The sequence below is a fragment of the Schistocerca serialis genome, chromosome 9 (genome assembly GCF_023864345.2).
Source record: "Schistocerca serialis cubense isolate TAMUIC-IGC-003099 chromosome 9, iqSchSeri2.2, whole genome shotgun sequence".
NCBI lineage: Eukaryota > Metazoa > Arthropoda > Insecta > Orthoptera > Acrididae > Schistocerca > Schistocerca serialis.
This window is the reverse complement of record NC_064646.1, coordinates 64,024,409-64,041,116: the sequence shown is the minus strand read 5'-3', so window position 1 is coordinate 64,041,116 and position 16,708 is coordinate 64,024,409. Positions and strand designations below refer to the sequence as shown.

Here is a 16,708-nt window from a genome sequence, read left to right as displayed (position 1 = left end):
AGCTCTCCATGCTACTCTATCCTGTGCAAGCTTCTTCATCTCCCAGTACCTACTGCAACCTACATCCTTGTGAATCTGCTTAGTGTATTCATCTCTTGGTCTCCCCCTATGATTTTTACCCTCCACGCTGCCCTCCAATACTAAATTGGTGATCCCTTGGTGATATCCTCTCTACTTCATCCATCATCAGTTATTTTGCTCCCCAAATAGCAAAACTCCTTTACTACTTTAAGTGTCTCATTTCCTAATCTAATACCCTCAGCATCACCCGACTTAACTCGACTACATTCCATTATCCTCGTTTTGCTTTTGTTGATGTTCATCTTATATCCTCCCTTCAAGACACCATCCATTCCGTTCAACTGCTCTTCCATGTCCTTTGCTGTCTCTGACAGAATTACAATGTCATCGGCGAACCTCAAAGTTTTTATTTCTTCTCCATGGATTTTAATACCTACTCCAAATTTTTCTTTTGTTTCCTTTACTGCTTGCTCAATATAGAGATTGAATAACATCGGGGAGAGGCTACAACCCTGTCTTACTCCCTTCCCAACCACTGCTTCCCCTTCATGTCCCTCAACTCTTATAACTGCCATCTGGTTTCTGTACAAGTTGTAAATAGCCTTTCTCTCCCTGTATTTTACCCCTGCCACCTTTAGAATTTGAAAGAGAGTATTCCAGTCAACATTGTCAAATGCTTTCTCTAAGTCTACAAATGCTAGAAACGTAGGTTTGCCTTTCCTTAATCTTTCTTCTAAGATAAGTCGTAAGGTCAGTATTGTCTCACGTGTTCCAGTATTTCTACGGAATCCAAACTGATCTTCCCCGAGGTCGGCTTCTACTAGTTTTTCCATTCGTCTGTAAAGAATTCGTGTTAGTACTTTGCAGCTGTGGCTTATTAAACTGATTGTTCGGTAATTTTCACATCTGTCAACACCTGCTTTCTTTGGGATTGGAATTATTATATTCTTCTTGAAGTCTGAGGGTATTTCGCCTGCTCTCCCAAGGCCGTCAGTAGTTCCAATGGAATGTTGTCTACTCTGGGGGCCTTGTTTCAACTCAGGTCCTTCAGTGCTCTTCACGCAGTATCGTATCTCCCATTTCATCTTCATCTACATCCTTTTCCATTTCCATAATATTGTCCTCAAGTGCATCGCCCTTGTATAGACTCTCTATATACTCCTTCCACCTTTCTGCTTTCCCTTCTTTGCTTAGAACTGGGTTTCCATCTGAGCTCTTGATGTTCATACATGTGGTTCTCTTATCTCCAAAGGTCTCTTTAATTTTCCTGTAGGCAGTATCTATCTTACCCCTAGTGAGATAAGCCTCTACATCCTTACATTTGTCCTCTAGCCATCCCTGCTTAGCCATTTTGCACTTCCTGTCGATTTCATTTTTGAGACGTTTGTATTCCTTTTTGCCTGCTTCATTTACTGCATTTTTATATTTTCTCCTTTCATCAATTAAATTCAATATTTCTTCTGTTACCCAAGGATTTCTACTAACCCTCTTCTTTTTACCTACTTGATCGTGTGCTGCCTTCACTACTTCATCCCTCAGAGCTACCCATTCTTCTTCTACTGTATTTCTTTCCCCCATTCCTTTCAATTGTTCCCTTATGCTCTCCCTGAAACTCTGTACAACCTCTGGTTCTTTCAGTTTATCCAGGTCCCATCTCCTTAAATTCCCGCCTTTTTGCAGTTTCTTCAGTTTTAATCTACAGGTCATAACCAATAGATTGTGGTCAGAGTCCACATCTGCCCCTGGAAATGTCTTACAATTTAAAACCTGGTTCCTAAATCTCTGTCTTACCATTATATAATCTATCTGATACCTTTTAGTATCTCCAGGGTTCTTCCATGTATACAACCTTCTATCATGATTCTTAAACCAAGTGTTAGCTATGATTAAGTTGTGCTCTGTGCAAAATTCTACCAGGCGGCTTCCTCTTTCATTTCTTAGCCCCAATCCATATTCACCTACTATGTTTCCTTCTCTCCCTTTTCCTACACTCGAATTCCAGTCACCCATGACTATTAAATTTTCGTCTCCCTTCACTATCTGAATAATTTCTTTTATTTCATCATACATTTCTTCAATTTCTTCGTCATCTGCAGAGCTAGTTGGCATATAAACTTGTACTACTGTAGTAGGTGTGGGCTTCGTATCTATCTTGGCCACAATAATGCGTTCACTATGCTGTTTGTAGTAGCTTACCCGCATTCCTATTTTCCTATTCATTATTAAACCTACTCCTGCATTACCCCTATTTGACTTTGTGTTTATAATCCTGTAGTCACCTGACCAAAAGTCTTGTTCCTCCTGCCACCAAACTTCACTAATTCCCACAATATCTAACTTTAACCTATCCATTTCCCTTTTTAAATTTTCTAACCTACCTGCCCGATTAAGGGATCTGTCCTTAATATCTGTCCTTAATATCTGATAAATCATAAATATGTCTCTGGCTTTACAATGTCTAAGTTTCTTAATTCTCACGACATGATATTAATGATAAGTTTGAGTTCTTTCAATGTCTGTTCAGCACAAATTTAGTCTTTTCATGGGCGCTATATCTCACATCTCGTTTATTAGCAGAATCGCCTTGACAACGATCGGCAAAGATATTAGTATTAAAAGGTCCAACTATTTTCTGTCCCAATATCTCAAAATAATCTATTATCCACCACTCCAGTGTCTAAACCAGTCATAAGAATGATATTTAATTAGGCTTATAATACCACGGAAGACTGCAAAAATGCGTCATTGAAAACAAAGACTCAAGTTAGCTAACAATGCTGTGCATTGGTATATATTATATTCAAAACAGAACACAGCTCCATTATGTCTTCCTTGGATTCCCTTTGTACTGCTTTGAATTACTCTATTTCAAATATCTACTCTTTGTAAAATTTTAACTGACTATTACTTCAAAATACAACTACTGTTTTTTGGCTCTTGAGTCATTTCGTATTACAGAATTTAGTCTAATATTCATTTCTGAATACCCACTCTTTAAAGAGTGATTACAAGTAGTAAAATAGGAGGGAATGAGACAGATTTGTAGCCTATCTGTGGTGCTTTTCAATACATACGTTAGGCAAGCAGTAAAGGAAACCAAAGAGAAATTTGGAAAGGGCACTAAAGCTGAGGGACAAGAAATAAAAAAAGTAAAACAAAAATAATGAGATGGTATCAAATTCAGTCAGGCAGAGCTGAGATTAGATTAAGAAATGAGACAGTAAAAGTAGTAGATTACTTTTGCTATTTGAGCAGCAAAATAATAAACATTGGTAGAGATGATATAAAATGCAGACTGGCAATAGAAATAAAAGCATTTCTGAAAAAGAAGTATTTGTTAACATTTAATATAAATTTAAGTGTTAAGAAATCTTTTCTTGTGGTATTTGTCTGGAGTATCACTTTACATGGAAGAGAAATGTGGATGATAAGCACCTCAAACAAGAAGAGAATAGAAGCTTTTGAAAGGCCATGCTGTAACAGAATGCTGAAGATATTTGTGTTGATCAAATAACTAATGAGGAATTACTAAATCAAACTGGGACAAAAGAAATTTATAGCACAACTTGATTAAAAGAAGGGATTGAGTGATAGGTCACGATCTGAGGCATCAAGGAATAGTCAATTTGGCAATGGAGGGAAGTGTGTGAATTAAAAATTGCAGAGAAGAATTCCATGGTATCTATGAAGTTGTTAAGATACTTTGTTTTCTCAGTCTCTGGATGTATAGAGCTGGCACATTTTTATCCCCCCCTCATTACAAAAGTTCTTCAAACTCATGTGGATGCAAAAATGCTTTCACTTGTATTCTGTCACTAGGACAATATTTTGTTGATGTGGATCAATTAAAACAACTTTTTAATGCAGTAACTGAGTGTTTTAATCACATGGATGAATTTCAAATAAAATAGTGCTTTATATAGAACTGAAAAATGGAAAAAAACAACTATTCTGTAAATTGGAACAGAACTATGTGATGCAGGTTTTTTACTAACGTCCAGAAACCATTGAATCACTGACTTACGAAGTACACCACTAAAAAGTGCATATGTTTACAAAAGCTACAAGATTTTGCAAATGGTGGCTCAACAATGTCTCTACAAGATTTAAATCCCTCTCCTCATATGTCTACTTTCCTTGAAGTCCAATTGTCATTTCCCTAAAATTAATCTTTGTCCTTTATTCTCTCCCCACACACATGGAGCTAACATTGCGTGGTAGCTATTTTTTGTACAAAGGCTACAGCTTTCATACATCACATTCTGGTAATGACAACTTTTGCACATAGTTTTCTATGAAGTGTGGTGTGTGGGATGTAACCAAATGATATGTCAAAAAGTTTTTGTTGTGTTACTGTAGCTTGTGGTTTGTTAACGGAACACATACTCAATTTTAGTATCACAGGTTTTAAAGTGTTTGTAATAATATTTGTTGTACATTTTTGTGATTAAGTAGTAAAACATAACTTTATAACTTAATCCGCTACATACTGTAAAGTAGAGAGAAATGTAAAATTGATTTCATATGAAGAACTTTCAGATAGTGTACAGTTATTTAGTATTAGCAGGTTTTCACACACTAAATAATACAGCTTTATTTACTACTTGAAAATTGGTAAACTTGTTTTTTGTCTTAACATCTAGCTGCCAATAGTAATTCCACGAGACTACACAGCTTCTGATCTCGAACCAGAACACCGTGTTGCATATTTCCGAGAAGACATTGGTGTTAATTTATTTCACTGGCAATGGCACCTTTACTATCCATTCTCTGGCTTACGATCTATTGTCAATAAAAATCGGCGGGGTGAGCTCTTCTACTACTTGCATCAGCAGATTATTGCAAGGTTTGTGCTATTGGCTAATTTCATTACACTGCAAATGAAAAGATATTTTTTCATTTATTTTTGTTATAATACATATATTGTAAGTTTTCACATAAATGTATAAACATAAATTAAAACACTTTAAGGAAAAGATCTAAACTTTTGCTTGTTGTTGGATAAAATTGACAAAAATGTTGTGATGCCCCTGTGCCTGATTTGATGTTAGCTGGTTCAGACTAATAGAAAGAATTTGAGTCCCTAACATTTGTCCAGCAAGATAAAATACAAGGTTTGGTTATAGTTCTACGTAGACAGTGTAACCACTGCAGTTAAGATCAGCAAGACAGTGATGCATGATTCTAATTACTGTATTGGGCACAAACTGGAAGCTCAAATGTTTTTCTACGTGACCCTAAGGCGCTGCTGATGGCTGTTTGTCTGTTGTGTAGACACAGGGAAGTATAAAACATTTATAGTGTATTTCACATTGTCATCTTATGTAGTAACAGCATTTTTCATATTTTTCACCCTTAGATTTTAGTGCTGAAGCACGAAAAACAAACAAGATTAAGCACAACATTAAACCATTAAGTACCAGTGTCCTATTTTGAGGACAGAGCACATATTTATTTATAAATACACAATAAATTATTAATTTGCAACTATTACTGTTCTGTATCATTTGCTGATGCTTTTTATAACAAATGTATGCTTACAGGAAATTAAAAGCAATAAATCCTACCATTAACTGATTATTGAATACTGAGGCACATTTTTTATTATTATGGGTATTCCCTTTATCGACAATTTAGTAATATTTGAAATATGTGGCAAAGATCTTTTTGTGATTATTTATAGTCAACAATGTGTCGTTTAAACAACTTGCATTGTTAGCTTAATTGGAGTTATATTCATTGTTTTCATATGTTATAAAATTTGGTGTACTTGAAATAGAACACTGGGACTTGTCGTTATCATTTCAGTTATTTGTATTGCTGCACGTTCGAATATGAAACTATGCTACTGCTGATGTATTTTCTTTTTAGAACATGGTAATTTTACCCGATTTTGTTGCTGAGGTAAGTAACGACCCCTCATATACATATATTTTACAGGATATGAAGTTACTTTGAAATTTACAGCATATTATGTAAGTATGAATATGTTACCCATTAGTAAATAATACAGTTCCAGATGGACAGAGGTATTTACACATTCCCTTTTCTGTAGTTTGTGCTGATGTATTATTCTTTCATTTCACTTTATTTTATTACATTTTATTTCATTTCATTTTATATAGATTATAATGGCATTCAGATGAGATAGATACCTCACTAACGAAGAAATAGAAGAAATAATAAACAGTGACGCATTCTATAATGCGGTGTCAGATGATCAGGACCATATTGATATCACCGTATGTCCTCCTGAAGTAGACTGTATGACCGATGAAGAAGAAGGTCCAGATGATGTTACTGGAACCATGGAAGTCTCAGATGTGCCAGGGACTATTGAACTACATTATGTTGCATCAAAGAATAATGAAGAAACTGTATGTAAAACTTCACTGCCAAGTACATCCCAAGTTTCCAGAAGTAAATCGAAGAAGAGACATCTTACTGAGGAAAAAAACAATTGGAAAAAGACACCTCCAGTTTATACAAAGCTGTCTCAAACTCGTGAGCATGACATCAGCACAAAGAGAGAGGAATTGAAGGAACAACTTTCTTCCTTGACTCCAAAGGAGATGTTTGAAGAACTGATGAACGAAAACATATACGAGTTCATAGTGAAAGAAACTGTGAGATATTCAGTAAATATTAAGAATATGTAGGATTTTATCCTCACAGTTGAAGAAGTGAAGGTATTTGTTGGATTTCTTCTTTTTGCTGGCTACCATAAGCTCCCTGCTGAGAAGCTATACTGGTCTGAAGATGAAGATGTTGGCATACCAATTATAAAGACAGCTATGTCAAGGAATAAATATCAGAAGTTGAAAAAATTGCTTCATTTTCAAGACAATGACTCAGCCAATGAAAACAAACACGATCGGGGATTCAAAATTAGACCTTTCTTGAAAATGATAAATGAATCTTTTCAAAAATTTGGAATTTTTCAGGAAAATTTGTCAATTGACAAAATGATAATCAAATACTATGGACGAAGTGGGCTGAAACAGTTTATCTGAGGCAAGCCTATAAGATTTGGCTATAAGTTGTGGTCTCTTTGTGGAGCAAGTGGCTACTGTTTCAAATTTGATTTATACTGTGGAAAGGATCCAGAAGATACTGCAAGAGATGACCTACTATTGGGATCAAGAGTAGTCCTAAACATGCTGGACTGCATTGAAAAACCCGAGAATCATTGTGTGTACTTTGACAATTCCTTTACTAGTAGAGATCTTCTGATTCATCTGAGAAATTTGGGTTTTCGAGCAACTGGAACTGTCAGAGAGAATTGAATTGGTGACTGTCCACTACTGAGGAGCAACGAACTGAAAGAGACAGTTTGAGGAAACTATGACTACCAGTTCAACAGGAATGGTTATTTGTTCGATGGCACGACAACAGATGCATCACAATTGATACAAATTTTGACAAAGCTGAACCTTTGGGAGCAGCTACGCAGTGCAGTAGATGAGCAAGTAAGAAGACACAAGTGCAACAACCTGCCATTTTGAAGTCGTATAACACGTAAATGGGAGGTGTTGACCACCATGACTGGTTAGTTGGAAAATATGCGACGGTAATTAGAGGGAAAAAATAGTTCTGGGTCCTATTTACACGTATGCTGGAAATGGCCCTCGTAAATGCCTGGCTCTTCTACAGACTAGTACATGGGAAAAATGTACTGGCAGTACTGGATTTCAGATGCTGTTACAGTTACATACCTGATATGGACACTAGAAGACCGAATATTGGACGTCCAGTGGAATACCCATCAAGTCAGTTGAGAGTGATACCAGACATAAGGTTTGATGGAATTGGTCATATGATTGACAAAAGAAGCACACAAAGAAGATGTGTAAGAGCTAAGTGCAATGGGAAATCAAAAACATATTGTGTTAAATGCCGTTTAACACAGTGTGTGTGAAGTGTTTTGTACCGTTTCACAAGAAATAAATAGTCTTAACTATTTGAATACAGTTTAGTATGCTATACGATACTGTTAGATCCTAGCATCCTATTTTGAGGATGGCCATTATATCAGCATGTATAAATATTTTTTGGCTATTTTTGTACTTATTGTGGTTCATACAGTATGTACATCGTAATTAAGGAATAAAAAATTCAATTTAAAAATTCAATTAAAAAAAAATAATTTGGGACTTAATGGGTTAATGAGTACCTGTACAGTAAGCTCTTTTATTACACATTTGTAACATGGGACATAAGAATGGTTGTTGATGAAATACACTACAATCAACCACTGTTGTAGACGTAGCTTGATGTGTGTGTCTATGTGAGGGGCAGGAGGGAGGGGGTGGGGTGTAATTCACAGATGAGTTTATATCATTGTGTCATTCTTTTACTCTATTGTACTGAACCAGCTCCAAAATACAAAATTAAAAATCCTCCAGTAAATGGAGAAAAGTAAAAATGTTTTACCATACTTGGTTTTACCATACCAATGGTCTCACTGAAGCCTTCACAGACCATAATTATCCTCCCAACCTTGTACAAAAACAAATCTCCCGTGCCTTATCTTTCCAGTCTCCCACCACCTCCCAAAGCCCCATCATCCATCCACAGAGGAGCATTCCCCTCCTAACTCAGTACCACCCAGGACTGGAGCAACTGAACGTCATTCTCTACCAGGGTTTCGACCACCTCTCGTTGTGCCCTGAAATGAGAAATGTCCTGCCCACTATTCTTCCTACTCCTCCCACAGTGACATTCTGCCATCCACTGAACCTACACAATATACTTGTCCATCCTTACACAACCCCTGCTTCCAACCCCTTACCTCAAGCCCATACCCTCTAATAGACCTAGATGCAAGACCTGTCCCAACATCCTCCCGCCACCACCTACTCCAGTCTGGTCACAAACATCACTTATCCAGTCAAAGGCGAGGCTACCTGTGAAACCAGTCATGTGATCTACAAGCTAAGCTGCAACCACTTTTCTGCATTCTATGTGGACATGACAACCAACAAGCTGTCTGTCTGCATGAAGGGCCACTGACAAAATGTGGCCAAGAAACAAGTGGACAACCCTGTTGCTGAACACACTGCCAAGCATGATATCCTTCATTTCAGTGACTGCTCCACAGCCTGTGCCACATGTATCCTTCCTGCCAATATCAGCTTTTCTGAATTGCACAGGTGGGATATTTCCCTGCAATACGTCCTACATTCCCGTAACCCTCCTGGCTTCAACCTTCTTTAGTCACTGTCCTCACCCATCCATCCCCTTCCCTGTTCCAATTCCAGCACTACACAGCCGTCATTTCACCATCACACCCAGTCTTTTTACTTCTATCCTTTTCTGCTCTTTCCCCTTCCCGCCTCCGCACCTTTCCCCAGCCCTTCATCTAACCTGCAGCACTTCACTGTCCGCCACCCTACCATACTATCCCTGTCTGTCATCTAAGGCCTTACTGGCTGCAAGCTTTACTTGTGACAGTCTTTTTGTTGTGCCTATCTGTGACTCAGCATCTCTGCTATATGGTAAGTGGCAACTTTCCGTATCATAATACTGTTACATTCCATTCTGGATTTTCTGTTGTTTGATTTTTACTATACTTTTAAATTAATCTTTGTTATCTATCTGGCATTTCTAATTATTAGATACAAAATGATAAATCTTTGTATTAACATAATTCACTTCTCATTTGCACTAAAGTAAATTTTAGTAAAGGATACAAAGGCAATTACATATAATGGTACCACAATTCTAGAAATATTTATTCATTGTGAATTGTTACATATTCTTAACAACAAATTATTCTTAAGAACAAATTTAAAATGATTGATTCTTCAAACAGTTGTCTACAAGACAGTTGTGAAGAAACACTGGATTTCTTTGTTAAAAATTATTTTTGAGAATTTATGATTCTATGACATGCTATTCAAAGAAAATAAGCAAAGTACACTGCTTTCCACTAAAATTGCAACACATTGAAAGCTGCCAAATAATGACATTTTACTTATTGTGAATAAACAGTATAGAAGAAGGTTGTATGATTAAATTTGTTGGTATCTTGGGGGTATACATTTTGTATGCAGAGCTGCCATCTCTGGCAGAAATAGTGGCTCTGACACTGATGGGTGTGGAGACTGGAGAGTGATGGCATGCCATCTCTCCACAACTCGTCACCAGATGATTTCAGTGGGTGAGAAATCTATAGAACACGCTGGCTAAGGCTACGATCAGGCATGATCTGTATCAAGATAGTTCAGGGCAGCAAAAGCAACATGTGGTCTTGCATTACCTAGTTGAAAAGTAACCCCATGGCGACATTTAACATAGGACCCAGCCACCGGACTTAACACATCGGAAATGTAATGTCTCCAGTTCAAATTACCAGCTGTGTGAACCAGAGGTGATCACATTGTGCACACAGTGGTAGCCCATAAATGTTGCCAGGTGCTGGGCCCTTATTGCAATGACAAATGCAGTCTGGCGCCATTCGCTCTCCTCTAAGTCTTCATACTCGGTAAAATCCTTTAGGATTCTGTATAAAGAACCAAGACATGTCTGAAAAGGTGTTGTGGTGCCACACCTGTGTCCGATAGTCTGGCAGTGATCAATGTAAAAATTAGTCACACCATAACATTTGGTTCAAAGTTTTTTTTATTTCTTTTCCAGGTGATAGACATGAAAGAATTCATATTCTGGTGGGTGCCACTTTGGAACTCTTGAGCATAAAATTTTATGATGCCATATAGTTTGTCATATTTCATAGTATACAATGTGGTCAATTTCACTGAAAATGTTGAACTATCTTGAAAACTATGCATTGAATCAAAATAAAATATGTTAGACTCACAGTGAGAAAGAGAATTATGGGAAAAAATTTTCCATCCTCCCTCCCCCCCCCCCCCCCCCCCTGCCCCATTAGGAGTGGAGTGGGGTGGGCATCCTTAAAATATTAAATTACACTTGTAAAATGACTGAGAGATTTATGTATGGTAGTCACTGTTTTCCTTCATACTTTCATCACTACTTATCTTTTTAATATGGATAAACTTCAGAAAACATTGGAGAGAATTAGAGATAATCCTACCAGTAGGTTATAGGTAGATATGTTTATTTATTCCATAATAATCAGCCATATCTTAATAAAATCACAAACAGAAGGAGACTGATTATTAGAAATGCACTGTTTAAAACATGTGCTTCCATACATTTTTGCTGCTGAACACTGGAATTATGCAAGCTATATGACAATTTACATAATAGAAATGGAAAATATATAGCCAGAAGGTACAAAAACTCTTCTAAGAAAAGGAGCACATGTCAACACAAGGCCAGGTTTTGGAATACTGTTCTTCTTTACCAGTCTGGTGAACGGACTTACATCCACTATGGGGAAAGCAGGTCTTGTAGGGATGATTCTGCCTCCTGATCAAATAGTTGGATGTGTACATGTAATGGAGTGTCCGTGTCAGTGGACCTAATGTTTGAAACGTTAAGAAGAAGAGTAGCCACTTCTCATAAGGAGACTGAAATTTGTAGATAAATGTTGGATGCCCACAACAAAAAGAAAATACAATTTGGTCTTTCACAACACATGCATCCATTGTTAAATGAACAAGGTACTACTATCAATATTGTCATTGGACATAAATCTGATAAAAGAGTAAATGTTCACAGTGCTCTAACTATTTTTGACAGAATGATGACTGGTCTTAAAAACAAATTACTTACATGCTTTTACAACACAATTCATAAAGAAGTAACAACTATGTCTATAATGAAGAAAAGCATCACAGCTAGGGGGGGGGAAAGATTCTTTCCCGACAAATGAAGATAAATTCATTATATGTTTGTAAATTGAACTGTCTGCAGTTCTGTTATCTTTATTTGATGAATATAGTAATAATAGCTCTGCTACAGAAATTTGCTGTCACTATACCAGTAGCTAATTCTCTAGATGCTCAGCTCATTGACAGCAATAATTTCCTGTATCATATGGAATGGCCAACTGGTTCTGATGTGTCCCTCCTCAACCCCATCACAATAAGTGCTATGAAAGGGGATTATGACAAATATATTGTTTTTGATAATAATGAGACTCCATCTATTAAAAACCATGAATGAGAAAGATGCATATCTGCTGATGCTGTTAAACAAATACTCCTGACAATGACAACAGCAATTCCAACACAAATTGTTCCAAGCAGCATTCAAATTTGGACTGGTACCATAACATAATTACAAAAAATGTAACATTAAACAGAACACTGACATGGCAGTGTTTTAACATATTATTTTATCTTTGTCAACAAAGTTTTTTGTGTCACACATATAACATTATGGTAGTCTTCTGGTGTACAAATATTGAACGTGGCTGGAGATATAAAATTGTAGACACATGAAATCTTGAAAGTGTATTATTTTTTATTAAATGATAAATATTTTTGGGTGGGACCCATCAAAATTAGCATCCCTGAGTATCCCTTTATCACATAAAAAAGAGAAAAAAGCTTTATACCCAGTGTTATGGTTCAGGTCTGAAACTGCCCAACTACAATGTTATCATTGGATGTTATGCTGTTGATGCATCTCTCTTTGCTTCTGCATCAAGAGGAAGCTTCAATGATAGTCAGCGTGCAGACAGTCCCAGGTTCTCCAGACATCGTTGCACTGTCTGAACGGAAACTTGCCTTGCTGCAAATGAGCCCATTTCCTGATGCAATCTGTGTGACATGGTTGTATGATCCTGCAAAGCTAACTGAGCATTATGTCTGTCCTCTTGGGTGCAAGTTGAGTTGGGCCATTAAGATACTGCACAGCACTGATTATGTTGATTATATGTCTGCATGGCACTGAGTATACTGATTCCATATTCCCTTGACTGTTGTAGGATACTGACCAGTGTTGTGATCAGCAATATTGCAGAACAACAAATCACACTTGTGACAGAGCACAATTCTGCTGCTGACAAATTACAATGTGTGCTGGTAGATGTTTGTCCTTCTTACACAAGACATTAACACAGTCTTCTCACAAAAAACCAACATTCAGATGAATTATGGACCAACTGCATAACCTTTCCTTACACAAAGACTGTAAATGATGTTAGTGGTACCTACATTGTGCAGTTATACTGAATTGCGAACTATTTGCATATCCAAGTATCCAGTGCACTTCATGCCAGTTTGACATTTGTTTGCATTGTTTCACAATTTTAATGAAAAGCAGTGTACTGGGTCGTTTATCTCAGATGCTTCCAGTTATACAGGTTGAACATTAACAAAACTGATAAACTGCAGGAATTGGTTCCTGACTGAAAATGGAGGAAAAATGTACTATGACCACATGTCCGGCAATGGACGGTGTGTGTGCAATGGCAGCAAATTGTCTCGAAATACAGCACAGAGCTGCTTCGCATCCACATTCAACAGATTTCCAAGGCGGTCTCTGTGGGATGCAATACGTGCATTCACATTCCACATCGTGGATTGCCCCACACTTTTGCACTTTTCAGCCTCTCTCTGAATAGCATCACAGGGGTCATGAACACATTGTTGAAGGGTCTGCACATCAGGAACTGGTTCAGCACACACAACGCTTTTCAGATGCCCCCATAGGTAAAGTCCAGTGACCTAGCATTCCTTGTTACAGTGCTTCTATGAGCTATCTAATGTCCCGAGGAAGATGCTGTTGAGGTGTCAGCAAACTGTAATGTGGAAGTGGGGTGGTGCCTCATCAAGCAGAAGTCACATAACCTGTTGTATTGCTAAAGGCTCATTCACAAGCAGCTTAGGCAGAATATTCTGCAGAAAGTCCAGGTATGTTCCTCTGTTGAGGTGTTCAGGAATAATAACTGGTCCAAATATGTAGACACCAGGAATCTCTACCCACACTTGATGCTGATGAGATGTCTCAACCATTCCCTGAAGATTGTCTGTAGCCCACAGATGACAATTATGCAGATTGGTGATGACAGTTCTGGTAAAGGTTTCTTTCTCAGTAAAGTGGACTGATGACAAAAATCTCATTATAGTGATGGTCTGATGCAAAAACTTTCATCATAATCCTTTCTGTAGAGGGAAATATGCTGCTGATAAATCTCGTATTTGTTACAGGTGATAGTGATATTAGCGGTTGTCGTGTATGATACACATAATAATACTTTGGCGTACACCATGTTGGCAGGCCATTTGCCTGGAGCTTGTACTCAGGTTTGTCTCATATCCTGTAGAACCTGGTCCACCAAATCTGGTGTATGTACAGTCAGCCCCTCCCTGTGTGTTTGTCTGTCTGAAGGACCCATGATCACACAAATGACGAAATAGGGCTCAAAATGTTGTGTGATGTGCTTGATGTCTGTAAGGTTACTTGTGTTGATACAGCCATGCCGCCTGTTGACCATTACTTCCGATTGGCCACACACAAACATCATTTTGGCTCGTTCCTGACATAGATACCATAACATTCTGCTGTTTACAGAATGCCATGCCAATCACCCCAGCTGAAACACACAAGGAATGGCCAGAGGAACTTTCATTCATCAGCACCATCTATCATGGCAACTTTGCATTTCTGGACACTTGTTCATAGGACCCTCTTTTCCAATTTCCAGTCAGGAATCTGTCCTTACAGTTTGCCAATTTTATTAATCTTCATCCTGTATAAAGTGCAAAATTGGATGCACTAAACTGTTCGACATGCTCCATATTGTGTGTATTTTTTTATGCCTTGCTCTTTTTTCAATTTAAGTCCTCATCAGCTCTGGGTCACACACTAAATCTATCATTTCTAAACTTCTATTTTTCACTCTTTCCTTGCCTGTGAAGCTTATTCCTTTGTGCCACACTAATTTGTATGCAGTTTTTTCTATCCTGCATCTAATTTTAAATTATATGCATCTTGCATACTTTCTTTATCTAATGGTCTTGCTGTTTTCACTTGTTTGCTGCATTTTTTTATTACATTTGTGTGTATTTTCATTATGGCCATATATGTACCACACATACCTCTATGTTTTCTGTCAGTGAAAGCACCTTGAACAATTTAGGTATTACATTTTTGATATCATTCTTTGCCACTGCGCATGCAGGTATTTCTTTTATATCTAAAAACAAAGATGATGTGACTTACCAAACGAAAGCACTGCCAGGTCGATAGACACACAAACAAACACAAACATACACACAAAATTCAAGCTTTCGCAACAAACGGTTGCTTCATCAGGAAAGAGGGAAGGAGAGGGAAAGACGAAAGGATGTGGGTTTTAAGGGAGATGGTAAGGAGTCATTCCAATCCTGGGAGCAGAAAGACTTACCTTAGGAGGAAAAAAGGACAGGTATACACTCGCACACACACACACACATATCCATCTGCACATACACAGACACAAGCAGACATTTGTAAAGGCAAAGAGTTTGGGCAGAGATGTCAGTCGAGGCAGAAGTACAGATGCAAAGATGTTGTTGAAAGACAGGTGAGGTATGAGCGGCGGCAACTTGAAATTAGCGGAGGTTGAGGCCTGGCGGATAACGAGAAGAGAGGATAAACTGAAGGGCAAGTTCCCATCTCCGGAGTTCTGACAGGTTGGTGTTAGTGGGAAGTATCCAGATGACCCGGACGGTGTAACACTGTGCCAAGATGTGCTGGCCATGCACCAAGGCATGTTTAGCCACAGGGTGATCCTCATTACCAACAAATACTGTCTGCCTGTGTCCATTCATGCAAATGGACAGTTTGTTGCTGGTCATTCCCACATAGAAAGCTTCACAGTGTAGGCAGGTCAGTTGGTAAATCATGTGGGTGCTTTCACACGTGGCTCTGCCTTTGATCGTGTACACCTTCCGGGTTACAGCACTGGAGTTGGTGGTGGTGGGAGGGTGTGGGAGGGTGCATGGGACAGGTTTTACACCGGGGGCGGTTACAAGGGTAGGAGCCAAAGGGTAGGGAAGGTGGTTTGGGGATTTCATAGGGATGAACTATTTCTTTTCTTGTACATAACAAATTAGCTATAGTTTAACAGTTCATACTTTCCTAATACTCAAACACCTTGACAAATGAGCCTCTCATTGTAATACTATGTATCAAAAAGTATCCTTCATTGTAGTCAACTAACTTTTACAAACTATCTGTGTCATATTACAATGCAGCATGTTATCTTTTACCTTTTAACATATGTATTTTCACCTGTACAGGTACAACTTTGAACGACTCAGCAATAGGCTTTCTCGCGTCAGACGTCTGTCGAACTGGCGTGAACCGGTAGAGGAGGGTTACTTCCCAAAACTTGACAATATTGTAGCAAGCAGAGTCTGGCCACCACGACATGCATTTGCCAACTTAAGAGTAAGAACTTGCCTTCATATTTAGCAGTTAACATACTCACTCACATGTTCCAAAGATAAAATTTGTTGTTCTGTATGCTATGAAACATGTCATTTGTATAAGAGTTACATACGTGATAGTGATCAAGAACTGAATTGTGGAATTGAAAAAACTGCTGAGAAGAAACACACTTAATCTTGTTTTAAAAATATTTTTCCTGTCTGCTTAGGATCACATTTTCCTGAGTATTTTTAGCTATGTACTTCACTCCATTCAGAGTCCAAGGCTTGTGTTGCACAATTCCCCATCCACTTTTTCGTCTAGACTATTATTGATAGTGGTACCAATAAGATATTAATATTTCACTTCCTTTTTTACAAAAACTTGGAAAGTTCTA

General features: G+C 37.9%; 1 protein-coding gene across 1 annotated transcript in view; it reads left to right on the top strand.

Moving 5' to 3' along the window:
- LOC126418943 (phenoloxidase 2-like) overlaps positions 1 to 16,708 on the top strand; it is a 233,575-nt gene that overhangs the window by 66,454 nt on the left and 150,413 nt on the right. Inside the window, exons 5-6 of the mRNA XM_050085979.1 lie at positions 4,665 to 4,867; positions 16,182 to 16,332. Of these exons, the coding sequence (XP_049941936.1) occupies positions 4,665 to 4,867; positions 16,182 to 16,332 (354 nt within the window). The remainder of the gene's footprint in view (positions 1 to 4,664; positions 4,868 to 16,181; positions 16,333 to 16,708) is intronic.